At 43.7% G+C, this 18,345-nt stretch overlaps 1 protein-coding gene across 1 annotated transcript; it reads right to left on the bottom strand.

Moving 5' to 3' along the window:
* Positions 1-476: 476 nt before the first annotated feature.
* RPL7L1 (ribosomal protein L7 like 1) lies at positions 477-18,318 on the bottom strand. Its single transcript, XM_068255512.1, has 7 exons — positions 18,220-18,318; positions 9,720-9,825; positions 7,870-8,033; positions 6,125-6,262; positions 5,316-5,425; positions 2,184-2,394; positions 477-735 (listed from the first exon to the last, which is right to left on the bottom strand). Exons 1-6 carry the CDS (start codon positions 18,267-18,269, stop codon positions 2,186-2,188), a joined length of 777 nt encoding a protein of 258 aa, XP_068111613.1. The 5' UTR covers positions 18,270-18,318; the 3' UTR covers positions 477-735; positions 2,184-2,185.
* Positions 18,319-18,345: the final 27 nt, after the last annotated feature.

Raw genomic sequence — 18,345 nt, 5'->3', positions numbered from 1 at the left:
TTTTTTTTTTTTAGCTGAGGGAAAAAACACAATTGCTTGTCTGGAAAAACTTTTTAACCAAGGATGGAGCAGAGTCCCCTTTTAAATTTTTATGTATCACGTGCATGGAAGAAATATTTTCATCAAGCTGCCTGGATGCTTTATGCAGGTGAGTGACTCAGAAACAACAAACATATGAAAGAGTCAGCAACCAGGCATTAGTTTGTTTAAAAAGGAGAAAACTTTTATAATTTAAAAAATTACATTACATGGACATATTTTCTGCAGTGCTTCACATAGAGCACTGCATCATTTGAAGTCATATCCCCAACTTTGGTAGTTTACATAACACAGGATCTTAAGATTTAAACTGCAACTTTGTATTTCTGATATACAACCAAATATTTTCTACCCTTATGTTTCAGAGGAGAGGTCAAAACCGATTAGCAGCTATAGTGAATTACTCACAATGCCAGACACAACCAATCACTAACCTCTCTGTTTAAAGTCAAGTTTTATTAAACAAAATAAAACGTTCTTCGCTAGTGATTTTTTTACACAGTAAAAAGCTGCAACAGAATGCCACATCCTTAGCGGACATGTTACATGCAAATGTTATCTTCTGTGAAGTTGTTTACAGTTGAAGGAAAAATGGAATGTTCTTCCAACATACATTTTTTCCGATGTGGCACTCTGCTTGTGTCCATTTTTATGAAGTATGAAAATGTACTCTCCCGAAAAGTTGGAAAACCAAGCCTGTTGGTATTAAAACAAAAAAATAAGAAGAATGTCATATCAGCAATTGGCCAAATGTACATACAACTAAAGCTGTATTGTACAGTATTATACATAGTTCAGATATGTGAGGAGCAAAGATTAGATCACTGGAAACAGTGTAACAAATTTTTTCCATTGCTTCTGTAACATTTAGTTTCATGTAAAAAAAATAGTAGTGTTAAACATGTAAAAAAATAAAAAATAAAGAAATAGTTGAAATAGATAAAATTCACCTCTAAGTTAAGGATTTAATCCTTAAATTAAGAGGAAACTGATGCGAGCATGCATCCGAATCGCTTAAAGCACGCACCCTAACCTTAAAGAGGTTCTCTACAAAAAAAGCCCCTGGCGGGGGGGGTACTCATCGAGAGGGGAAGCCTCTGGATCCTATCGAGGATTCCCCCGTCCCACGGTGGCAGCGACCAAGCTCCCCGAATGGCAGGCATGTAAAGATTTACCTTCCCGGCTCCAGCACAGGCGCAGTAGCAGCTCTTGGCTCCGAAATAGCCGATCCAGTCGGGTCTCCTGCACCTGCACAGTAGTGCAGACACAACTGAGATCGGCTATTTCCACCTACTTCCAAGCGCAGAGTCGCAACAGTGCCCCCGCTGGAACAGGGAAAGGTAAATATTGCAAAGCCTGAAACATTGTTGGCTGTGCATTCAAACAAAAATCGCGCTTTTCTCCTGCCGGACTCAAAGCACCAGAGCTGCAGCCACTAGGACGCGCTCTAAAGGCAGTAGCAGTGTTAGGGAGACTGGCCCAAGGTCTCCTACTGAATAGGAGCTGGCTTACTGAACAGGCAGAGCCGAGATTCGAACCCTGGTCTCCTGTGTCAGAGGCAGAGCCCTTAACCATTACACCATCCAGTAAGTGGGCTGCAGCAAGACCACCGTGGGACGGAGGAGGAGGATGGGGGAAGCCTGTACCCCTCCAGGGTTTTTTTATTTGTAGAGAACCTCTTTAAAGGTTAGGGTGCGTGCTGCACACGTCCAGACTTGCCCCGCAGTCCGATTTAAGCGGAAGGCCATAGTAAGAAGCAAGTGGATGGGCCGGTTTCCACTGTAGCGTTGTTGAGGTGCGTTTTTTTAGCGGTGAACAAACGCACATAAGAGCCGCAGAATTCGCCTGCGAGTGGAATGCATGCGAATCGCATGCAATGTATTTAATAGGGAAATCGCATGCGTTTTCCCCATGCGTTTTTTGCCGCGAATTCGCATAGGTACCTTAAATTCACACAGGCAGTGACATGGTTAAAATCGCATATACCCTCACCTATCCGAAATTGCGGCAAAAAACGCACGGGGAATCGCATCCGCATTCGATTTCATCAGGGGTGGAATCCAGGCGATTCCGCACCGCAATAGTGGAAACGAGCCCTTAACCAGTTCACAACTGGTGACAAACAGAATGGCTTTATTGCTCACCTTTAATTTAAGTTCCGGATAAGTTTGTTAATACCGTCTCCCCTGTGGCCAGGGTCACCCACTTCTGTAAGATAGCCTTTTCTATTAATTCCTGCATGCCGAGCCACTGACAGCCAGAAGGGGCAGAGGAAGCTATTGACCTCAGTAAAGTGTTCTCCAGCAGAGTATAGTTCATGGATCACATCCTCCAGGCATATAATGCCAAACTTTCCTGGTGAGTGAAGAAGACTGTCACAGTGAGTTTCAGAGAGTTAAGATTGTGTCATTGCTCATAAGCTTAAAGGGTAAAAAGAAGTTTCACTTCGCTGAAAGCATGGGAGAAATCCATAAACTATCTACAGAGCGGTCAGAGGATTAAACAATACAGGAAGTCCCTGTTTCATGAACAAGATAGGTACTGTAGGTTTGTTCTTAACCTGAATCCATTCTTAAAATCGGAACACTGTGCAATCTTCTGCCCCCTATACCTCCTATTTGCCCCTCCCCCACACCTTCAGTGTCCCCCTCTATGCTACCTCTGCCCCCCCCCCCCCCCAATGTCACATCTGTCCCCGTTTCCTCTGTGCCCTCCTTTACCACCTCTGTCCCTTTGTGCCTCCTTCTGTCCTAAAGGTGACCATACATGGTACAATTTTTCATTTTTTTCGATTAGATAATTCAGTTCGATTATTCCGTTAGATAATATAAAGATTTTTCCAGCATGTCCATTCAGATTTTTCTTGAAAAAAAATAAAAAAACGGGATAATCGTTCGAATTTCTTAATAAAAAAAAAAAAAAAATATTTTCAACTTTGTTGATTCGATCATTTAGATCGAATAAAAGGGAAAATCTAACGTTTTTATTGTATTGTGTATGGGCACCATAATGATGATCGTAATATGCAAATTTCTCTTATGCAACATTTTCCCTAAAATCTTGCAATTATGATTATAAGTACCGTATTTTTCGGACTATAAGACGGGTCTGAGCATAAGATGCACCTAGGTTTAGAATACTAAAACCAGGGGGAAAAAAACAAACTAAACCTGGTGCATCCACGGTGAAGGGGCATCTTATGGCTTATTCCCCCTTTGTACCTCATGCCCCCTTGTACCTCTTTTGTATCCCTGTGTCCTCCTCTATGCCCCTTTGCATCCCCATTTGTCCTCTGTTTTTCCCCCTGTGCCCTCCTCTGCATGGGCACAGTACAGGGAGTCCCCAACATTGCAGCGGGTTGGAGGTTCGTATTGGCAGGCGTTCACAAGTCAGGAACTCCCTGCACTTTCCCCCCCTTTTGGGGGGGAAAAAGCGAGTCTTCTAGTCCAAAAAATACAGGCATTACAATTTTGAAATTGAATTGATTTCACATAATCTACACAAACTTCCAGAGGGACCCAGTGCCGAATCACAGGTTTGCTTTGAGATGTATAAATACAATGTGTAGTCAAAAACTCAGAACTTGCCATATAGTATAGTGTACCTAAGTACAAAAAAATAATTTTACAGAGGTTAAAACTCATTTTTTCTTTGAATTTTTCAAAAAAGATTTTCTCAACAATCTACGGGCCATTTGTACTGGCGTGTCGTTTGCAAGTCAGGCGTTCATAAGTTTGGGACTAACTGCAAATAACTTTAAAAAATGAGCATGCATGCTTTTAACACTGTAGTCCTAATAATTATTTTTTCTATTAAAATGCTTTATTGAAAACAGGCTAAAATGAAATTGCTACAATAAGGTTAACGGCAGAGCAGTTTCCGAATATTCAGTATCAGATATTACAAAAAACAACAACGTAAATTTGGGACCAAATAAGTTTATGAATTAAAGTGGAACTTCAACCTCCAGGAAAATTTCCTATACACATTTCTGGCAATTACATTTTTTTAAATAAAGCTCGATACCCTAAAACAGATCGGAAAAGCACGCACGCACGCACGCACACGTCCTGTCTGAAGACTAAATTTTGTTATATTTCTAGAATGCACAAGTGAGCCTAGGCTGAGGACTCCAGTTTCTTGTTTTTTTTTCTTTCCTTTTGACGACAATAATTTAATTTGAAGTAATGCGTGTGTGTTTTTCAGATCTGTTTTAGGGTATCAATAAGACTTTATTTAAAGCACATTAAAAGAAATATGTTTAACCACTTCACCACTGAGGGGTTTTACCCCTTGAGCACCAGAGCAATTTTCACCTTTCAGCGCTCCTTCCATTCATCTATAACTTTATTATTACTTATCGCAATGAAATGAACTATATCTTGTTTTTTCCGCCACCACGGCTTTCTTTAGGTGGGACATTATGCCAAGAATTATTTTATTCTAAATGTGTTTTAATGGGAAAATAGGAAAAAATGTGGGAAAAAATTATTTTTCAGTTTTCGGCCATTATAGTTTTTAAAAAATGCATACTACTGTAATTAAAACCCATGAAATATATTTGCCCGTTGTCCCGGTTATAAAACCGTTTAAATTATGTCCCTAACAATGTTTGGCGCCAATATTTTATTTGGAAATAAAGGTGCATTTTTTTCAGTTTTGCGTCCATCCCTAATTACAAGCCCGTAGTTTATAAAGTAACAGTGTTATACCCTCTTGACATAAATATTTAAAAAGTTCAGTCCCTAAGGTAACTATTTATGGGTTTTTTTTAATTGTATTTTTTTTTTATTACAAAAAAATAAATAAATTGGGGAGTGTGGGAGGTAATGGGTTAATTTATTGTGTAAAACTAATGTATTTGTATATGTAAAATGCTTTAGGGTGTAGTTTTACAGTGAGTTTGTTTACATGCGACCTGTAAGTGTCCGGAAGGACGCTTACAGGAAGCAGTACGAGGCTGGGAAAACCACAATGATCGCGCTGTTTCTCAAAGAAGCAGCAGATCATTGCGGGGGCTTAGATCAACGAATGGGAATGGATTTTCCCGTTCATTGATCTCCGGGCGAGCGGGCACGAGCGGCGTGCACGAGCGGCGGGAGCGCGGACAGCGGCGGTAGCGCGGAAGGAACGGATTTCTCCGTCCCTTGGTTTTTTTAGGGGGGGGGGGGGGGGGGAGGGACGGAGAAATTCGTACATCTGGAGGTAAAGTGGTTAATAGCAGAGGCAGTTTACTTCAAAATTCTATGTTCTAAAACACAATATCGAATCATTACCCAGCTCCTCTTCTATTAGTGTATTGTCAGTTAGGGGAACTCTTTTTCCTTTTACTTTCCCTTGCCCACGTTTTAGGATGAGCTCTCGGACAGACTTCAGGTTTGGGAAGCTGCAGAAATGGGTCACAAAAAAAATACAAATAAATCCATAACAAAAATGATAAAAAGGAAGCAGGCACTAGATCCCAGCTCATCAGCCACAGCAAATAAATATATCAAACTGTCAATTAGAGGCAAAAAACAAAAACACATTTGATGCAGGATTTCTGGCCATTTTTATGCAAATGTACAGAGCTTAAAACAGACCAATGAAATCCTGCTGTGGCATTGGATTGGTCCATTGTCAGGCTGCATATATTTGAATAAATTAGCATAAAAATTGTATTATAGTAGCAGAATTATTTGCAAACTTATTGGCTACCCCTAGTAGATACATTACATGGTCGCCTTCCTCCTCTTCTTGAATGAGCATGGCCATACTGCACATAAAATATAGCAGTGCCTGAGCAGTACAAAACCGCTGCCTGTACACAAGCGGCTCCGTGTTACTACCCAGGCTCGTCCGTTTTGCACAAGTGCAGTATGGCCACGCTTGAGAAAAAAAAGTGTGAGGTCTTAATCATAAAGGGAGTGCCGGGCAGCGGCTTCCAGGAGGACATGAGAAACCTCTGGAAATTCCAGAGGCTCACCTCTTCTTAGGTAAGTAATCTAATTTTTGTCTTTAGGTTTGGCTTGGGTTCTCTTTGAATGTGTCCCATGGTGTCTGCCCACCTGTACAGGTTACTGCATTTTATCTAATGAGCACTCACCCCCAGGCAACGTAGGGCTCAATAACCTGCAGCATCTTTACTGTTTCTGGAGTCAACTTCACAAATACACCTGAGAACATTTTTCCTAGGCGAAGACTCTTCAAGATATGCAATACATGTCGGCTAACTCCTTCGATGCTGCAATAAAAAAATTATATTAAAAACTATAATTATCTACAAGGGGGAAAAATGGACACTACGATTTCTAATAAGACACACACAATTATGACCACAGGGTTGTTTTCATCTTATGGATGTGAGATTTTATTTATTTATTTATTTTTTTTGTACAGCAAATGGGACACAGAGGCATGTCCTCTGCCTAATGCCATGGCTCTGTGCCCCCCAACCCCCCCCCCCATTTTGCGACAAGATTTGTCGCCAACTTAGAAGTAAACACAGGGGAGAGGAATTCCCTGTTCAAAACCTGCCAGGGGCGTTCCTGATCATGCCTGGCTTTCACGAAAGTGAAAGTGGGCCATTGCGGCCCACAGGAGTGGCGTTTTTTGCGACTACCTGATCCACTCGATCCGCAGATCAGGTAGCCTACTTTTTTTTTTCCATTTTTTGAGCCCACCTTTGGCTCTCTTTCGAAGTAAATATTGTTAATTTTACCGATATTCTACTAGCGGCAGTTCTCAGCCGAAGTAGAAATCGGAGCATCAGATCATCTTGGCAAAGCCATTTGGGTCTCCACATCCACGAACAGACAATCCCTGTCCTTAAACTTGTTTACCAAGGCATTGAATCATGATCCCTCAGTCCTGTCAATTACAAACAAGGTAAATATTTCCAGATTTGACTTTGTAGGCATGTAAACATTTAAAAAACTATAATTGTTCACTGGAGAAACATTTAAGCTTGTTCTTAGCATTTAAAAAAAAAAAAACACAAAATAAGACTCTGGGAATCTTGGAAAGCACTACCTAGGATCAGAACTATAGCTATACCATATTTTTTAAATCATAAGACACTATCTCCCAAAAGAGTGGGGGGGTGAGGGGAGTCAGTCCCTTCTTTGTCCAAATGTGTGCCAGGTGCCCCCCTCCCCCAAGCAAGTTCAGAAGGCAGCGGAAGCCATTACCTATCCAGCTGGGCCCTCCGAGTCCCTCCGTCCCTAGCTGGGCCCTCCGAGTCCATAGTCTTTTTTCCTATCCTATTTACTGATGCCTTCTCAACGTGTGACCCCACCCCCTGTGGGTGAGTGAGTGTGTGCACAGCAGTGAGTGTGCACCAGTATCCAGAAAGGGAAACAAAATGGTGGGCTTGGAATGACTAGCTGGAGACGGACGAGGAAATGGAGGACTAGGAGATCACCGGCTGGATAGGTGAGTGTTTCCTCTGGGCTCTGTAGTTGTAGGAGTAGCTGGTGGGGTATAGCAGGAGTTAGTGTAGCTGCAGGGATTAGTGTAGATGCTGGGGCAGCATAGCTTAGTGTAGATAATGGGGGCAGCAGGGGATAGTGTAGCTAGTAGGAGTAACATAGCTTAGTGTACCTCAGATAGAAACAGCTTAGGAGAAGTTTTTTTTTTTTTTAGAGGGTTTTTGCCCTCTAAACTTAAAGGTGCATCTTATGGTATGAAAAATACAGTAATTGTTTATCAGTTTATTTTCACATTTCATTTGCTTTAACACTCTGCAGTTCATGGGGTAACGGATGTAAACAAAACAAAAAAACAAAAACTACATCGACAGTATTGTCTACTTAGAAGGGGGATTAAAAGTAAATACATATATATACGTACTCTGCAATGCGGACAACAAATGCAAGCCTCTGGTTTGTTAAATGGGGAATTTTCTTCCTGTGTACCTCCATTCTCCGTAATCTAGAATCATCTCTCATTTTTCTTCTGGAGTTCCGAACAAGGGTTTCCAATCGTTTAAATTTGATCTGCTTCCCAGGTTGAAGCTGGTAAATGTAAAAAAATAAAAAAAATAAAATAAAATAAAATTCAACAAAAAGCTCAAAGCTTCCTTTTTACCAAAATAGCGAAAACATTACTTCTTAATAGGTCCTTCTGTGCTTCCAGGCAGTATGTAAATTTGAGAGCTCAACAATACCCCTATGAGATCACGCATTGCTGGGCATGTGCCTCTGTACAGGTAAAAGACAGTCAAAAAGCACTCTAGGACACAATGGACATTAGGCAATGCTTAGAAAAGATAGCCCATGTAAAAAAGCAGGTGGGATTTGTACAGTTGTTAAATCCTTGTCTCCAGTTATAAAAAATACTTTCTGAAGACTGAGCGTCAATTATCTAGGCATCCACTGGGAAATTGAAACAACTAGAAAAAGTGACAGATTTTTATCCACATTGCAAGATCAAGAACAAGAGAGGAGTGTGGCCTCTATGTTTAGAGAGGCTGTGCAGAGTAAGTGGGTAGTTGGAGCACTGAGGGAAGTCTCAATATAATCCTGAGGCTTCCCTCTCTTTCGGTAAGTATCTCTTTTTGAACTGGAGCTTCAGCTAGGGATCCCTTTAAACTCAGCTAGGCAGTCAATAAAAATTGCCTCAGGGCAGAATCTAGTGTGTGTTTCTGCCTCCAACACACCACACATTGTCGAAAGATCAGGAATGTCAGGCCTTTAGCAACTTTCAACACCAAGTGACCCACCCCCCAAGCTCACTATCCTTTCACCAGAAGCTGCTCTCTATAGCGTGCCACCCCTTCTCCCCCCCTTTATAGTAACAGACATGTTGCTAGCTTCAATGCTGGTGATGCATCTGTGCAGAAGTCAGCAAAGAACGGTCACATGGGCGACAGTGATTTAAAGTGTGTACATAGTCTGCTTGTGACAATTTAAATGGAACATGAAATGAGAGGGATATGGAGACTGACATTTATTTAACCACTTCTCTACCACAGGGTTTTTCACCTAAAAACCACAGCAATTTTAACATTTCAGGGAGGCAAGGGTTAATGGGCTTAACGGGGGTATAATTTATTTTAAAAAACCCTCACTGATGCTGATCACTCACTAATGCTGTATTGGTTATCTGAGATCCTCTCACGAGTGATCTCAGTAACTGTAACAGCATAGTGACTGATTCAATGTTTACACACATTCTGAATGAATGAGCACTGTCATTGGCTTTGGCAGTGCTCATTCAAACTTGTAAGCACTTTGATTGGCTGACCAGCGGGTGCCGAACGCGGCCGCACATCCGCGTGCACACGACCGCGCATCCGCGTGCACGCGATCGCGCACGCGAACGCTCACAGCGGGAAAATAAACAGGAGATGCCTATCTACGCCCCTGTGCCCCAGGTGAATTTTAAAGGGGCGTAGATAAGCGTGACAAGGGTTGCTAAGTGGTTAATTTTAAACAATACTAGGTGCCTGGCAGCCCTGCCTCTAATAATTTTAGCCATAGGCCCTGAACAAGCAGGCTAAAATCTGACAAGGTTAGCTGTATGCTTGTTTTGGGTGTGCGATTCAGACACTACTGATGCCAGAATAATCAGGAGGAAAGCCAGAAAGCTGTATTTTGTTTTAAAAATAAAATAAATATGGCACCCTCCATATACCTCTTGCTTCAGGTTCCCTTTAAACTGTAGTATACAATCACCGCCATAATCAATATCATAGTTACCTTCCTCTTTTCTTCCAAGGCCCTCTTGGCTTCTGCTGCTTTTAGCCCCTGATACTTTTTTCTTTTTTTCAAAAGATTTTCAGGGACTCTCGGAAGCTTCCTAGCACTAAAACGAAAAGCAAAAGTTAAATTCTCCTACTTAAAGGAAACCAGAGCGGAGTTAAAATAAAAGTTTTATACATATCTGGGGCTTCCTCCAGGCCCATATGCGCATGGATCGCTCCTACTCAGCCGCCTACAACTCCAATATCGTGTACCGTTAGATCTGCCAGTCGCGGCCAGTCTGCGCAAGAGAAGTGTGCCGTCTACTTATCTCTCCGGCGGCTGCTGTAGAGATACGTAGAGGACGTACTTCTTTTGCACAAACTGTCCATGACTGGCTGAAGTTATGGGACCCGTACCAAAGAGGGAGAAGACTGAGGACGGCGGCGTGGAAGTGATCCGTGCACATGGGGCTGGAGGTACACTTTAAACAGATTTCCTAAACTCCACAAAGGTTAACCCCCTTGGCGGTATGATTCTTTACGGATTTTAGGGTCTAAAAGCGGTACAATTTTTTTGCACCCTTTCACACCCTAAAACCTGGAAAAAAATCATGCTGCCAAGGAGATCTGCACAGCCACAGTAATCACTCACCTCCCTGGGCTCCCGTGTTGCAGTTATGCCTCCATCCTCCAGGTGGCGCTGCAACTCTAAAGTGAAATTGCCGGCTGTCATCATGACAACAACTGGCGATCTCACCAGGAGGAAACAGAGTCATGGAGGATCGCGGTCGACGTCGGGATCCCTGGGAGGTATGTAGAAACGCTTCCGTTGTGCGCATTGCTCTGCATAGAGCCTCCAACTGCTACCCTGAGCAGAGGTCGGGATTACCGCACTCTTGTGGTTTTCCGCCCCGACCCTAGCTCGGGGTTACCACCAAGAGGGTTAAGCAAGAAAAAAGGAAAAAACAAAACACACAGAAAGAGAGAGTGTGAGAGTGGGGGGGGGGGGGGGGGGGGGAGGGTTCACACTCAAGCTGCTGAAAACCACATTCGCCTAGTGATTGAGATTTTGTGTTAAAAATTTGGCAATCTTTATACTCGTTTGGGGGAACGAGAATTGCATCACGTTTGTGGCCGAATTGCACATTAACATGCAAAGCCAACATCCAGGAACCACTGCTATCCAGGTAAAAGCTAAGTCTTCATTGCAAAGGTATATTTTCTCTTGCGTAATCACATACACTGCGTAGAGACTCCCCAGATTTTGTATGTGTCCTAACTCTGGCCCTGTAACATGCATAATGCAACATGCAAGCATACATTATACAATTTGTTTCAATAGTTTCCTTGTTTCAATGGAGTAATATACAACATCATAAAAAAACAAATTGAAAAGGCAAGTAAAATGCAGTCCTCTGCATCTCCATTGAAATACATTATGTGTGTTTTACATGCATTTCTGAGAAACATACAGCAAGTTGTGCGTTTTGAAAAAAAGCACATTGCAAAACGCAGATTTTTTTATTTTATACAGCCCATAGATTTTCACTATGGGCAAAAACGATTGCGCTTTCCACAATGCTAGCGATTGTGCCTAGTGTTTTCCTAGCCTCAGTCAACAATTCTAAGCCATCTCTAACGTCGCTTAACACTAATAATCTACCAGGACACACTGCTCTTGCTCAGTGTTCACTGTCTAAGAGCTGTAAAGAGGCATTTGCAACAGTTTGTAGCTTGTGCTGCCCTCCTCTACATAGAGTCCAGTGTTCTTATTAAAAAAAAAAAAAAAAAAAATTTCCAGCCAGGTGGCATGAAAAAGTTGCTGGGAGGGGCACAACCAGGGGAAAGCAGGGCGAAGGCAACTGCTTACAGCATAAGGGCCCATTCACACTTAAAAGCTTAAAACGCCGGCTATTTTTGCTGAGTGATTTTGCCGCGATCTCAAGCGGCAAAATCACTAAAAACTGCTGCGATTTTTCCGCAATCGCGTTTAGCGCTTCTAAAGCACTGAAACGCGATTGGCGGGAATTCGCCTGAAAATAGTGCAGACGACGCATTTGTGTTTTGCGTGCAGCGATTAGCGCAAATCGCCCAAGTAAGAACGGGCCCATAGGGTTTAATTACACTAGCACTTTTGAAAAGCGCTACCGTTTGAGCGTTTTGCCGAAATCGCGGCAAAACGCTCTCGTTTGAATGGGCCCTCAGGGGAGGCGAGGGATTGATGATGGGTGCTCCACAAAATTAGCCGGGTGGAGAACACAGCTAAAAGAGCCTGGGGAGAACACTCAACCATAAACACTGGTCACCGAGGGAATGATAGTTCCAAGAAATAATTGTGTATATAGCTTAAAGGGAACCTGAGACAAGAAGCGTCTCAGGTTCCATACTTACCTGGAGCTTCCTTAAAGCGGAATATAACCCTGCATTTCAACTTTGCTCTAAAACATTATTTACAGTATATTATATGCAACCAGCATTTTTTTTTTACTAGACCAGCATTGGAATGGTTACACACGGAGCTTTAAAGTTCCTGGAGAGAAATGCAGACGCATCCGAAGCTTACATAGATACATTTTGTTTACTTAAATGTATCTAATGCTGCATATACACTTGAGATAAAAGTCTTTGGAAAAGGCAAGATCACAGACCAATTTTACCCCATTCCATGTAGTATGAGAGACATACTCTACACAGTCTATTCTATGGAGCTGCACTCCCCATCAGCTAAAATCTTTGCAAGATGCTGCAGACAAAGATGCCCGTACACATTCAAAAGATTATTATCTGCAAAAGATCTCTTCCTGCAAAATGCATTCATAGTCTATGAGATCTGCAGATCCTCATACACACCTTGTTTAACAGACTTCATCTGCATATCTCGCAATCATCTGCAGATCTGAAAATCCATCCTGGTGGATCTGATCTGCAGATGATTGCCTGTTAAACAAGGTGTGTATGATGATCTGCAGATCTCATAGACTATAAATGCATTTTGCAGGAATGAATCTTTTGCAGAAACGGATCTTTTGCAGATAATGATCTTTTGAATGTGTACGGGCATCTTTGTGTGCAGCATCTGTGTGTGCAGCATCTTGCAAAGATTTTATCTGATGGGGAGTTCAGCTCCATAGAATAGACTGCGTAGAGTATGGCTCTCATACTACATGGAATGGGGTAAAATTGGTCTGTGATCTTTCATTTTCCAAAGACTTTTATCTCAAGTGTGTATGCAGCATAAGTGTGGAATGTGACTCACTCTCTCTGATGGTGCAGGAGCTGGAGGACAGCCAAAGAGTGTGTAACATTACTCACTTGTTACATTCTATTTAGTTAAATGTATCTATCTGAACTTCGGATGCGTCTGCATATCTCTCCACGGAACTTTAAGGGCTCGTTTCCACTATTGCGGTGCGGAATCACCTGGATTCCACCGCTGATGAAATCGCATGCGGATGCGATTCCCCATGCGTTTTGTGCCGCGAATTCGCATAGGTGAGGGTATATGCGTTTTTAACCATGTCACTGCCTGTGTGAATTTACATTGGTACCTATGTGAATTTGCGGCAAAAAACGCCTATTAAATACATTGCATGCGATTCGCATGCATTCCACTCGCAGGCGAATTCTGCGGCTCTTTTGTACCTCAACAACGTTGAAAAATTTAAATTAATTTAAAAATTATGTTTTAGAGCAAAGTTGAAATGCAGGGTTATATTCCGCTTTAAGCCCGCTCATCCCTCGCCTTCTCTCCGAGAAGCCTGGCCGAGTGGCAGGTGCGCTCCCGCAGCTGGGAGCATGTGTCTGGCCGAAATTCACGCATATGTGACTAAGCCAGGCTTTCGGGAGTCACCTGCGGAGATGGCGAGGGACGAGCAGCCTTAAGGAAGCCCCAGGTAAGTAGGGTACCTGAGACACTTCTCATCAAAGTACACTTTAATGGAAAAATTAAGTGAGGGATATGGAGGCTGACATATTTATTTCCTTTAAAACAATACTAATTGCCTGGCAGCCCTGCTGATCCTCTGCCTCAAATACTTTTAGCCATAGACCCTGAACAAGCATGCAGCAGATCATTCGGGTTTCAATACCACCTGTATGCAGACGATACACAACTGCACCTCTCTGCCCAAGACCTTAACTCCCTCCTTAAACGTGTTCCTGACTGCTTGTCTGCTATATCCTTCATGTCCTCTCGCTTCCTAAAACTTAATATGAGTAAAACAGAACTAAAAATGTTTCCACCGTCTCTGGCCACCTCTCTGCCTGAAGTAACTATAAATGTTAATAACACTCCCATAACTTCAGTTCCCAAAGCACGGTGCTTGGGGGTAATATTTGACTCTTCTCTCTCTTTTATTCCTCATCTTAACTCCATAACCAGCTCCTGCCATCTCCAACTCAAAAATATATCTCGCATCCGTCCCTTTCTCACTCAAGACATAACCAAAATGTTAATACATGCTCTTATAATTTCTCGTTTGGACTACTGCAACGTACTACTTTGTGGACTACTGCAACGTACTACTTTGTGGACTACTGCAACGTACTACTTTGTGGACTACCTTCTAACAAACTGGCACCGCTCCAGTCGGTACTGAACTCAGCTGCTCGTCTCATTCATCTTTCTTCTCGATCTTCCTCGGCTGACCCTCTCTGTCAAGCTCTTCACTGGCTGCCAATTAACCAGAGGATCCAGTTCAAACTTCTAACCCTAATCTACAAAGCTCTCCACAATCTCTCTCCCCGGTACATATCCTCACTAATTTCCAGATACAAACCCAATCACAATCTCAGATCTGCAGACGATCTTCTGTTGTCCTCCTCTAGAATCACCTCCTCACATTCATGCTTACAAGATTTTGCACGCGCTTCACCCCTTCTCTGGAATCCCCTCCCACAACACATCCGTCACTCGCCAACCTTTGTTACTTTTAAACGCTCTCTAAAAACTCATTTGTTCCGTCAAGCATAGGCGCTACCCTAGGCCACTTCCCTTTGTCCTAAGACCAAATTGCACTCCTACTAGGTAAATATGCGGTAAAAAGGTTGCATGAAAAATAGTAAAAAAAAAATTTCAAAGTCCACCAAGCACAGCACTTAACCTCCTTGCCGGTTTTCCCGACCTGAGCTCGGGGTAGAAAAAATAAGCTATAAGCGGTGATCCCGAGCTCAGGTCGGGGTAGGCATTGCAGAGCTTTACTTGTAGTTGTGGAGTCCCGCGCACGATCTCGCTGCGCAGCGGGACTCCAGCCTCTCTCCCTGGCAGTGTGGGGTCTTTCCCTGGCCGCCGGGATCCCCCATGTCCCCGCTATTCTTCTGGGGACCCGGCAGCCAGTTGGAGCAGCGCAGCCGTGGTGGTGGCGGCAGCAGAGCGGTGGTGGCAGCATGACGTCATCGGGGGCGGGGCTAATATTGAAAACGAACTTCTCTATATTAGAGAAATATAGAGAAGTTTGTTTATATGTATATTAGCGCCATCTTGTGGGCAAAGAGAAAACTGCAGCACAGGAGCCCAGGAAGGTACTTTTTTTTTTTTTTTTTTTTGCTGTAGATCTCCCTGCCAGAATGATTTTTTTTTCAGGTTTTAGGGTCTGAAAGAGTGAAAAAAAATTGCACCACTTTTAGACCCTAAAATCTGGAAAGAATCAGACCGCCAAGGAGGTTAAGCCTCCAGACATCATTAAAATCAATGGGATGCGAAATATATCACCTACTCTTGTAGGTGATTAAAAAAAAAATCGGTAATTAAACGCTGAAATAATGCGTCTGAAATATTTTGTGAATGTGGTTTTTTTTGCGAAAATACCGACTTTTGCGGAACTTTTTCCGCATTACTACCGCACATTTACCGCATGCCTTGCCTTTATATATATTTTATCGTATACTACCCCTCCCTCTTGTTTCCCCCCATTCCCCTTAGATTGTAAGCACGCAAGGGCAGGGCTCTCTCCCCCTTTTGTGTCTTGGAAATCATTATACATTTTATTCATCATGTTACTTTTATCACCACTTCTGTATTCTGTATCATTTTTTGTATTTTGTCACTAATTATGTATCTTGTATATTAGTGTACACCATTGTCTGTATTATGTACCCCATGTTTGTTTACTTTGTACAGCGCCACAGAATATGTTGGCGCTTTATAAATCAATATTAATAATAATCAGGTGTTTCTGACATTCTTGTAAAACCTGACAAGATTAGCTGCATGCTTGTTTATGGTGTGATTGAGACACAACTGCAGCCAAATAGATTAGCAGATGCCAGACAGCTGGTATTGTTTAACCCCCCCTGGCGGTATAAAAAAATCCGCCAGGAGGGAGCGCAGCAGTTTTTTTTTTCCTATATCATGTAGCGAGCCCAGGGCCTTCGGCGATCTCCGATCAGGAAATCCCATTCAAAGAACGGGATTTCCTGGAGGGCTTCCCCCATCGCCATGGCGACGGGACGGGATGACGTCACCGACATCAGGACGTCATTGGGAGTCCCGAACCACCCCTCAGCGCTGCCTGGCACTGATTGGCCAGGCAGCGCACGGGGCCTGGGGGCGTGCGGCGCGACGAATTGCGGCGATCGAGCGCGGGGCGGCGGCGATCGGTGTGCTGACGCAGCTAGCAAAGTGCTAGCTGCGTGCAGCAAAAAAAAATTTAAACAAATCGGCCCAGAAGGGCCAGAGAAAACCTCCTGCGCGGCTTACCCCGAACTACGTTAGGGGTTACCGCCAAGGAGGTTAAAGGGAACCAAAAGCAATTGAAATAAAAAAGTTTAAATTACCTAGGGCTTCTACCGGCCCCTACAGTTGCTCTGTGCCCATGTCCTCACTCTGCTATGTTCCTGTCATATAGCGTATATGTTCCTGTCCCATAGCGCCCCTCTTTCATCTCAATACGCAGCCCCGGGCCTGATGGCGCTGCTGTAGACAGGACCGGTGTAGTGAAACATTTTGCTACCCATCATATTTTGCAACTTGCCATAGAGGACAGTGTATGGCTGTGTAGGCGTGGCTCCTCTCTGTTAACACGCCTGTAATTTTTTGCAACCACAGATCCCATTGAGCTAGAAGGGGGATTGTTCCCTCCAGGGGGGGTTATTAGTTGGGCAAGAGGGGGGATTGTTCCCTCAGGGGGGGGGGTTATTCGTTGAGGAAGAGGGGGGATTGTTCCCTCCAGGGGAGGTTATTAGTTGAGCAAGAGGGGGGATTGTTCCCTCCAGGGGGGGTTATTAGTTGAGCAAGAGGGGGGGGGATTGTTCCCTTCAGGGGGGGTTATTAGTTGAGCAAGAGGGGGGATTGTTCCCTCCAGGGGGGGTTATTAGTTGAGCAAGAGGGGGGATTGTTCCCTCCAGGGGGGGTTATTAGTTGAGCAAGAGGGGAGGGTTCTGTGTGAGAATAGGGTTTGGTTGGGTTGCATTTTCTGATACAGATAGGTTAACCTCCCTGCCGGTCTAAAAAATCCGGCAAGGAGGCAGCGCCGCACATTTTTTAAATTTTTTTTTTTTTTAAATCATGTAGCGAGCCAAGGGCTTGCTACATGATAGCCGCTAAGCGGCGGCATCCCCCCACCCACTCCGATCGCCTTCGGCGATCAGAGTATGCAGGGAATCCCGTTGAGAACGGGATTTCCTGCAGGGCTTCCCCGGTCGCCATGGCGACGGGGCGGGATGACGTCACCGACGTCATGGACGTCGGGACGTCATAGGGAATCCCGATCCGCCCCTCAACGCTGCCTGGCACTGATTGGCCAGGCAGCGCAGGGCTCTGGGGCGGGGGGGAGCGACTCGGCGCGGCGGATTGCGGCGGATCGGCGGCGAGCGGCGGCGATCGGAAGTTACAAGCAGCTAGCAAAGTGCTAGCTGCTTGTAACAAAAAAAAATTATGCAAATCGGCCCAGCGGGGCCTGAGATATCCTCCTGCGCAGGTTACCCCGAGCTGAGCTCGGGATAACCGGCAAGGAGGTTAAAGTCAATGGTTAGGTTGCATTTTCTGATAGCTATACCTATAAATAAATGCAACCGGTTGCAAAATCTGATAAAGTTGCAAAAAATTTCACCACAGGGGCAACTGGAGCGTGTTGAAGGATGTGCGCTGCTGGGTCCGCTGGGACGATAGATGGGCGCTGTGGGGCACTAGAGCATCGGTCTGTGACAGCGCAGGCACAGGGTGGCTACAGAGGGCTGGTAAAAGCCCCAGGTAAGTTATACTGTTTTTTTTCTTTTTTCTTTCAACTGCTTTATGTTTCCCTTCAAAGGAAATAAATATGTCAGCCTCCATATACCTCTCACTTCAGTTGTCCTTTAAATAAATCAGAACAATCAGAGTTGCAGAAGCTACAGTAAACTTTTCTCCCACTCTAACAGCTTGATCCTTCCAATCACATGAGGAAGGATACTTCCCCATTCACAATATTCACTTGACAATACATAACATATAGTCGAGAGCCTATCTTCTTTACTTCACCATTAAGTTAAGCCCCCCTAAGAACTGATGGCTATAGATTGTAAAACTCTTCGTAACTTACGTAGTACCATCCATGTTGTTTCTCTCCACTACAGGAACCGGAAGTAACATTAACTTCCGCTGGAGAAAAACCTACGTAAACTGCCTCTATTAAGGGATTGGCAAGACAGCCAATAGGCATTCATTA

Source organism: Hyperolius riggenbachi, chromosome 10, assembly GCF_040937935.1.
Source record: "Hyperolius riggenbachi isolate aHypRig1 chromosome 10, aHypRig1.pri, whole genome shotgun sequence".
In the NCBI taxonomy this organism is placed as follows: Eukaryota; Metazoa; Chordata; class Amphibia; order Anura; family Hyperoliidae; genus Hyperolius; species Hyperolius riggenbachi.
This window is presented reverse-complemented; position numbering and strand designations above follow the sequence as displayed.

Excerpts from the sequence above, each read along its gene's own strand:
- RPL7L1 (XM_068255512.1), bottom strand. The coding sequence starts at position 18,269 with ATGTTACTTCCGGTTCCTGTAGTGGAGAGAAACAACATGGATGGTACT. Across the intron at positions 5,426-6,124 it reads GAGCCCTACGTTGCCTGGGG|CTTCCCAAACCTGAAGTCTG; the intron begins GTGAGTGCTCAT and ends CCATTTCTGCAG. Across the intron at positions 2,395-5,315 it reads ACTAATAGAAGAGGAGCTGG|GAAAGTTTGGCATTATATGC; the intron begins GTAATGATTCGA and ends TTCACTCACCAG.